At 44.5% G+C, this 9535-nt stretch overlaps 1 protein-coding gene across 1 annotated transcript; it reads right to left on the reverse strand.

Annotated features, from left to right (window-relative positions):
* Nucleotides 1–1340: 1340 nt before the first annotated feature.
* On the reverse strand, nt 1341–5549 carry LOC126236230 (cuticle protein 21-like). The gene is made up of 2 exons (XM_049945363.1): nt 5538–5549; nt 1341–1873 (listed from the first exon to the last, which is right to left on the reverse strand). The coding sequence occupies exons 1-2, from the start codon at nt 5547–5549 to the stop codon at nt 1367–1369; spliced, it is 519 nt and encodes a 172-aa protein (XP_049801320.1). The 3' UTR covers nt 1341–1366.
* Between the last annotated feature and the right edge of the window lie 3986 nt (nt 5550–9535).

Below are 9535 nucleotides of genomic sequence, written 5' to 3' on the forward strand. Positions count from 1 at the left end.
AGTTGACCGGCGTTGCCTGGTGAAACGTTGTTGTGATGCCTCGTGCAAGGAGGAGAAATGCGTACCATCACGTTTCCGACTTTGATAAAGGTCTGATTGTAGCCTATCGCGATTGCGGTTTATCGTATCGCGACATTGCTGCTCGCGTTGGTCGAGATCCAATAACCATTAGCAGAATATGGAATCAGTGGGTTCAGGAGGGTAATACGGAACGCCGTTCTGGATCCCAACGGCCTCGTATCACTAGCAGTCGAGATGACAGGCATCTTATCCGCATCGCTGTAACGGATCGTGCAGCCACGTCTCGATCCCTGAGTCAACAGACGGCGATGTTTGCAAGACAACAACCATCTGCACTAAGAGTTCGACGACGTTTACAGCAGCATGGACTATCAGCTCGGAGACCAAACCTGGGAGAACGAATGTCAAAACGTCTTTTTTTCGGATGAATCCAGGTTCTGTTCACAACATCATGATGGTAGCATCCGTGTTTGGTGACATCGCGGTGAACGCACATTGGAAGCGTGTATTCGTCATCGCCATACTGGCGCATCACCCGGCGTGATGGTATGGGGTGCCATTGGTTACACGTCTCGGGCACCTCTTGTTCGCACTGAGGGCACTTCGAACAGTGGACATTACATTTCAGATGTGTTACGACCCGTGGCTCTACCCTTCATTCGATCCCTGCGAACCGTACATTTCAGCAGGATAATGCGCGAACGCATGTTGCAGGTCCTGTACGGGTCTTTCTGGATACAGAAAGTGTTCGACTGCTGCCCTGGTCAGTACATTTTCCAGATCTCTCACCAAATGAAAACGTCTGGTCAATGGTGGCGGAGCAACTTCTTCGTCACAGTACGCCAGTCACTACTCTTGATGAACTGTGGTATCGTGTTGAAGCTACATGGGCAGCTGTACCTGTACACGCCATCCAAGCTCTGTTTGACTCAATGCCCCGGCGTATCAAGGCCGTTAGTACGGCCAGAGGTGGTTGTTCTGGGTACTGATTTCTCAGGATCTATGCACCCAAATTGCGTGAAAATGTAATCACATGTCAGTTCTAGTATAACATATTTGTCTAATGAATACCCGTTTATCGTCTGCATTTCTTCTTGGTGTAGCAGTTTTAATGGACTGTAGAGTAATATATCACTGCGAAATTACATTTCAGTTTTCGGCAGCAGATAGTATCGGAACGCCTGTTGTATACAAAAACTGGAACTTCAGACGTAAGAACTTTTCCATACTTCAATGAATAAAACTACTGACACAGATTTTACTCGTTTATTCTTAAGGATAAAGCCCGAAAGGGTATAAATAATATTTACAGAGTCACAGTGGGAGAAATGAGAAGAGTTGGAGTTTAGCCGTGGTAGGCCTTGCCGTAAGCCAGAGCAGGGGCGGCAGCGATGGCGGGGGCGGCGGCGACGACGGGGGCGGGGTGGGCGCCGGCCTCCCTGTGCACGACGGCGTTGAAGCCGTTGACGGGGTCGGCGGTGTAGTCGACGGTGCGGATGGAGCCGTCGGGTTCGACCAGGCTGTAGCTGCCCTGGACGACGTCTCCGCTGCGGCTCTCGTGCTGGGTCTTGGAGTCACCAGTGAGGGCGTCCTGCACGTTGTATGCGTAGCTGTACTCGGGGTGCGGGTCGTACTCGGCAGCGACGGCGGCGGGGGCGGCGGCGACGGCGACGGGGGCGGCCCTCACGGCGGGGGCAGCGACAGCCACTGGGGCGGCGCGGAGCGCGGGGGCGGCGTACGCCACGGGGGCAGCGTAGCCGCGGGCGGCCAGCGGAGCGCCGGGGGCGTAGACGGCGGGGGCGCCCAGGTAGCCGGCGCGGGCCACGGCCACGAGGGCGGCGAGGACGACGAACTGTGGGGCGGAAGACACTTTCACACATCCGCTGCGCTAATCTGCTCTGGTGAACGTTCACTATCTTCAGACATTCAGCTCCCAAGCTCAAATGGTTCAAATAGCTCTGAGCACTAAGGGACTTAACTTCTGAGGTCATCAGTCCCCTAGAACTTAGAACTACTTAAACCTAACTAACCTAAGGACAACACACACGTCCATGCACGAGGCCGGATTCGAACCTGTGAGCGAAGCGGTCCTGCGGTTCCAGACTGTAGCGCCTAGAACCGCACGGCCACCCGGCCGGCCAGTTCCCAAGTCTTATCGTACATAACATCATGTATTAGCGTCTAATTGTTGGAGACTTTCTCTAGATTGTTTTTTACTGACAGTAGACATAAAAGTCCACATGTTATTAAATAACTGAGGTCAGGAAATACCTCCACATGAACAATCTGAGATGACTTTTACTCAACGAGTGAAGCGTATAGATTTTACGTTTTTTCTTAGGTTTCCGAGACGTACTTAAATATGAAACTTCCTGCCAGATTAAAACTGTGTACCGGACCGAAACACCAAATCTGGATCTTTGCCTTTCGAGGGCAAGTACTCTACTAACTGACTCACGAAGGTGCGACTCCCAAACCGTCCTCAGAGCTTTATAGCAGTGAGACGGGTCGGGATTCATTGCACGCAGAAGACAAAAGTCCCGAGTTCGAGTCTCGGCCGGCACACAGTTTTAACCTGCCAGGAAGTTTCACATCAGCGCAGAGTGCAAATTTCATACTGGACACAGATTTAAATACATTGTGGTACCCTAGTTTTGACATGCTGCTGCGTGTGGATATGATCGGGTTCATTTTGAGATAAGCGTCTAAAGCGAGATCCCCTGCATGACTCCTTGATATAGCACTCATTATTTGCGAACAATAATAACTTTTTATAAACATATTATATAGTTATATAACGTGCATTGTTATGGTACATGTAATTTGTCAAAGGAATTAGGTTTATAACTTTGCTTCCGCCATTTTTCAGTAGATGGCACTAGCGGCAAGTCATGGTGCAGGCGGTAGATAGCATTCGTCATACCATATGTTTAGACATTTGCAAACACAACACTATCAAAATATTAGAAGATTTGTGATTTATCGTAAAATTATTATCGAATTAATACGTCAATTACGAGTCCAATTCTTGCCATTTGAGGGAAATTTTAATTGTTCTGCCGTAACGTGATGAAATCTGCGGCTGAGGCTCATAAAATGCTGAGTAAGAATTATGATGAGGCAACTTTTAGTGAAGGAAAGCGCAGAGAATGGTGTTAACGCATCAAGAAAGGTGATTTTGACGTAGAAGACCGGCATGTTGTTGGAATAGAGAAGGTTCTCGAAGCTATTGAAACCGATGGAAACAATAACAGGACATCGTTGTCGAAAGCAGTTGATGCGTTTCAGCCAAGCACTGAAAGTCAAACGGCCACAACACAGTGATTGGTATGAAAGGGCGATTTTTCAGCATAACAATGCTAGACATCCATGTCGCAAAGTCCGACAAAACGTAGTTGGAAACGTTGAAATAGAAAGTCTTACCCGACGTGCCGTGCTCTCCCGAGATTGCTCCCTCTGACTAACACCTTTTCCAGCGACAGACACACGGCCTGGCTGACCAGCACTCCAGATCATATGAACAAGTGCAAAATTGGATCGACTCATGTTTCTCCTCAAAAGACGCCCAGTTCTTTCCCTCCGAATTCTCACGCTACCCGAAAAGTTTGGCCGGCGATGGCCAATTTTGTATCGCAATTTTTTTAAGTTTTTTACAATGAAGCCTCTAACCGCGAGAAAGGACGGCGGAACCGAAGTTTTAGGCCTAATGTGAGTTGTTTTAGAGATTCAAGATAAGGTCTACAATTTATTGTGTATCACCCAATTGAATTGCTTTTAGCCTTCAACTATTATCTCCCATTTTTCTTTACCTACGTTGTATTTTCACCTACCGATATAAAAAATTGTATTTCGAGCTTTTAAAATATCTCTACTTTTGTAAATATTTATGTATATATTTTACATATCTAGAACAAATTTTGTTGCTGCCATTTGCATGGAGTAGCTACACGTCAACCAAATTCCCAATAATAATCCACTCTCCAACGATTATAAACAGAACTCATGTCTAACACTAGGTGGTGGATCTAAACGTAACACAAAACACTACTTATTTATTCGTTGCTACTTACATACGACCTTCGATCTTAGGACAAAGACAAGTCGGATTTATCTGTTTTGCAACTGCACATGTATTAGTTAAAAGCGTGTAACTAATAAACCAATTGCATCAACCAACAATGTGAACTTTTCCCTGTTTATGCTCTCAAATACTAACATTACTGAGCTTTAAACAATAAATAATTAGTCTTTAGCTAATTCAGTGATATGCTTCATTGTCATCTACAACCTGAACCACCAATGCAATAATGAGCTAAGACTCGCAGTGCTGGAAAAGATGTCGAAACGGGAGTTTCATCTATCAGATTAACTACAGCTCGTCTGCTACGTCCTTGCAAGCTGATTGAAGTTTACAGGCAGTTTATTAGCGCACTTGTGCCAGTGGCGAGTTGGTCTAATGTTTTAAACTGCGGTGTATAACGTACACGCAGCTGAAATAACAGAACCCAAATCAGGAGGTAGAATATGTAACTTAGTCGTTTTTCCTTCGATAGTGTAGCTTAAGACGAATTTGTTGCTGCTACAGAGAGGGCACACTGCCGTTTAAATGTTATGTAATCGTGGTGAAAGCTGGCTGGGCTGTGTGGTTGTTCAATGAACCAAATTTACAGGTTCCAGAAATATTTTTATATAGTGAATTGTTGATCATTCATTGTCGAGTGTTAAGTCAATCTCTTTACACCTGTTACGTAAAATGGCTCATAGCTATGAGAAGAACATTTTAATGTACCACTTACGACTTACGAAGATTTCTGCACGTCTTTCCATCAACTATGACAAACCATTTAGATGTAAACGCGCAGCGATACCGTGAGTTATCCTTGGTCGTGGAAGAATAACTAAATAACATTTTGTTTCTAAGATTAAAATCTATTAGATCATTTTTGCGTTTTGTGAAAGAAATTGTACACCTGGAAAACCGAAAAGAAGGGATTGTGACCCGTCTTGCCACCGCTGATTAAAAAAATCAGTAAAGTTTGTTAAAACGCCTGTGTTCAAGCAAATAAAATAACGTGATGATAAGTATCACAAATAACAAGAACAGAGGCTGAACAATGTTGTTTCAAGATTATTAAGGCTTTCGTGGCCACTTGTTGACAAACTGCCTATTGGCTTCTGTCTCGGGTTCTTTGTCGAGTAAAATCATTAGACGAACGTCGCCCGAAGAATTCGAGACAGAAGCCAATAGGCAGTTTGTCGTTGTTTCGAGAATTTCACAACACTGCCCTCCTCCCCCCCACCCCCAATCCGCACTCCAGCCTGCCAATACACACTGTCTTGTATCAAATTATCTATCTCATAGTCCTAAGAAAGCTCAGTCTATGACCGATAAATCTTTCGTTGGTAAAAATACCTCTTAAATTCAGCTCAATACATTTTCGAAGTCACTGACCGGCATCATATGCAAGACGTTTTTGCAGTTCACTACTAACGATATGAAAGTGTGGACGCCTCACCTTGTAAGCCATGCTGCTGTGAGAAATCGCTGTGTTCTGCCCCAGGTGTCGGCGACCGGCGCTTATATACGCTAATGTACTGCGCTGTCTGGCGAACTGGATCTGAAAGGTGCTTAGCATTCCTGGTACGAAATCTGACCTGCTCAACGTGTGGTGTCGCAAATGGGACAGGTGGGGGCTATGAGTCGGCCCACAGAGCAAACTTGGCGGCCAAATGACACGATGCAAAAAAAGTCAAATGACCGTTTAACGCAGCCATTTACCTGCCTTAGTAGCAGCGCAGTCGGCGTGTACGAGAATTTGCATATCACTTTCTCTGTCACAAGAAACAGTGTGTTGCTTTGGCTGCTGCTGATGAAAAGGAGCATATTTCCAATTCTTTGAAAACAATCAACTTTGAATACTGAATTTTTTCATACGAATTATTACGTAATTATATCTAATAGGCGTCGCTAAAATTAAGTAGTTACCAAGCGGTAACTATGTTCATGAATACGGCGAAACATCCTCGTCTGGTGCTCTGTACACTCGAAAGTCACCAGTTTCCAGTTATGAACTACACCACGGGCATTTGAGCACAAACGACATACCAGAGGCCAACAATCGGGAAATACAGCTCGGATTATTACAATACTACATATACAAAGAAATAAAGCCTATGATGAAGACATACGTTATAATGGTGGACAATGAATTCTATACAGCTACAATTTTGGAGAGATGGAACTACTGCCTTCTTCATGACAGCACAGCTTATCCTGTTCCCTGGACGTGACGTCACTGGACAAGTCAGGGACGGCGAAAGTTGCAAACAGGATGGGTTAAAACAATAGAACTAAGGGCATTTTATCTCGACCATCACATTAGTCCTAGACCTGAGGTAGTGAAGATACTGGACGAGCCACCGTGTCAAGGGTCCATAACAGTTATACGTATCTGGTTCAAACTGCCGCAGTTTCCGTAAAACTGTCCTTGTCTGGGACACTAAACTAACCATAATCACTGTGTAGTGTAAATGCTGCCTTATAAGAAGGAAATTTAAATTTCCAAACAATAACAATAATTTTTAAGTTGGATGTATTTGTCAGTCAGATACTATAAATTATGTCAAGTACCATTAAATACTTTACCTACAGTTAAGCTGGAATTTCTAAATTTGGTTGATTTAAAAGGCACACAGTCAATCCAACTTTCAGCACGAACACCTAATATTTAAACGACAGTTTCCGTAGGAGCAACAACGTCACTTAACATAAACTACTGAAAAGGGAAAGCTACTGACTAAATTATACGCTCCACCTACCCTATTTGTGTTCTCATATTCGTTGAAGGTAAACTTTTCTTTCTTACAATCAATTGTGCCGTAGTCTCATGATAAAATTATACATCAAATACATTAATGACAATTACTTTCGAAATATTGCGGAACAAATTGTTTAAAACCAACTACGTTGATAACAGAGTAGATCTCTTTTGAAAAAAATATTAACTGTTAGCATTGGAAAGAACAGGTACACAGGGTGAACCAAAATTTTCTATTCTCATTTAATAAACGTCTAACTAGGTCTTTCGGTTAAGATGTTTTTCTATGTGCAACTGGGCCAATGAATTCTGTTAATGGCCAAATAACGGCTCAGTAGCTGTGATACACTAATTAAAAAATTTTAGCCGAAAACAGGGTATTGGAAGTCTTGTCTCTCTCTCGGCATCTAGTTTCAGATTTATCATAGTTTTCTCAAATCAGAAACATATTCGGACCATCTCTCGAGCACTGCGGTGGACGATGCTTCCATATATCCCTGAGGGACTTAACTGGTCTTGAATTCTATGATGACAGACGTCAAAACTTTAGTAGCCTTCCCTGTTTCACATGATATTTATTTTGCGTTTATTGTTCACTTAGGCAAAAAAATGTACTGAATTGTTGTATACATAAAACAGATCGTATGTGCAGCATGTAAGTAAACATGTATGCGTGTATGTCCAGCATCTCCTAAATCACCTGATCGATTTTAACTAAATTTGACGCACATACTGCTTGCTTTATGAGAATCAGCACTGTGGGGGTTAGAACCTCCTAGCTACTGTAACACTGGACATACAGACAAAAAAGGGTTTCCTACTTCTCACATGTAGGCTGTTGGGTTAGTATCGTATGCCTTGAAAGGGCTGCACATGACGATGGGCACAGCTGAGGAAAGAGTGAAGGAGGAAGTGAATAATGACAGAGGGCAGAGGCTGAGAAGGTGGGGAAAGGAGAGGTGAAGTGCTGGACAAAGAGAGGGAGCGGGAGCTGGTGATGCAAAGAGAGAGGGGGAGGAGAGGATGGTCAGAGAGGCAAAGAAGAGGAATATGAGATGGACAGGAGTGAGGTGTTAGGAAAAGATGGGAGCAGTAGAAGAGAGAGTCTGGAAGAGGAGATGGATGTAGAGAGGGGGCAGGCAACATGGACACAGAGAGAGGGATGAAGAGGGGACAGCCAGAGAGAGGGGAGGATGAGATGGGCAGAAAGACATGGAGGAGAGAGAGATGCAGGAGGCAGATGGAAGGTATAGGGGGATAGTGGACAGGTGGAAAAGAGGGGGAGGAGAATATGGACAGACAGGGTGAGGAGGATATGGACAAAAGTAGATGGGAGGAAGATATGATGAGGGAGAAAGGGACAGAGGAGATGGAGAAAGAGAGGGGGGAGAGGGAGATAGACAGAGAGATCATGGAAGAGGGGATAGACTAATAGATATGGGAGGATGAAGTGCTCATAGAGGTGAGAAGACGAGGTGGACAGAGAAATAGGTGGAGGAAGAGTCGGACACAGAGGAGAGACATGTATGCAATAATGTATGTGGAACATACACACTGGGGAAGACATGGGGTAAATGGGGTAGTGGCTACTCTCTCTCTCTCTCTCTCTCTCTCTCTCTCTCTCTCTCTCTCTATATATATATATATATATATATATATATATATATATATATATGTGTGTGTGTGTGTGTGTGTGTGTGTGTGTAGCAATTCCTCCAAAGTCATTAGATTGATTCCAAACAAACTTGGTTCATATACTAATTGCTATCTGGGCATCAGGACTCAGGGGTTAGAAACTCCCAGCACACATGTGTGAGCAGAACAGGTTCTTCATCCCCTGACATCTAAGTTGCACTGCACAACATATGTGTGCTGTGGGCAATTTTTGCATGCTTTGCTGGGGCTACTCATGCATATGGGTGTGTCTAAGCAGAGGGCTTGGGAGGAAGGAGGAGATGGATAGTGAAAGGATGAGATAAACGTAGCAAGAGGTAAGAGGAGATGGACTGGACAGTGAGGTGGAAGTAGGAGATGGCCCTAGAGAGAGGGGGAGGAGGAGATGGAGAGACAGAGAGCGTGGAAGGAGGCGATGGAAAGATGCAGATGAAAGGGTGAGGTATACAGAGGAGGGGAGAGGAGAATTTGGACAGACAGAGATAAGGGAGATAAACAGATAGAGAGGGGGTAGGAAGAGATGGATCAAGGCAGGTGAGAGAAGGAGATGGACAGAGAGTGCATGAATGGGGAGTAGGCCTGTAATACTGGGGAGGAGGGATGAGGAGGAGGAAATGGACAGAAAGAGGGGGAAGGAGGAGATCGATGGAGGATTATGTGATCCCAGAGATGGACACAGAGAAGTGTGGTGGACGACATAGACAGAGAGAGAGATGGTGGAGTGTGAGATGGACAGAGAGATGGGGGTGAAGGAGATGGACAGTCGTTTGGTACACGTTCTAAATGGACGGTGGATACATATACAGTGGCAACAAGATACTCCAATCGTCGATACAGCGTAAGTAATGTCCTCATAAGTTTCAACTTTGAAGCATAATCAACTACAAAATCAAAACGATAGCTGTCAGTATAGCATCAGGAACACTGAAGCGCTTCCATACAGACGTTCACAAATTCCCTTCCCACGAATAACTTCCGGAGACTGCAATTTTCCATGTGACTTTCATTTTCGATTGCAATAA

This window comes from Schistocerca nitens, chromosome 2 (genome assembly GCF_023898315.1).
Source record: "Schistocerca nitens isolate TAMUIC-IGC-003100 chromosome 2, iqSchNite1.1, whole genome shotgun sequence".
In the NCBI taxonomy this organism is placed as follows: domain Eukaryota; kingdom Metazoa; phylum Arthropoda; class Insecta; order Orthoptera; family Acrididae; genus Schistocerca; species Schistocerca nitens.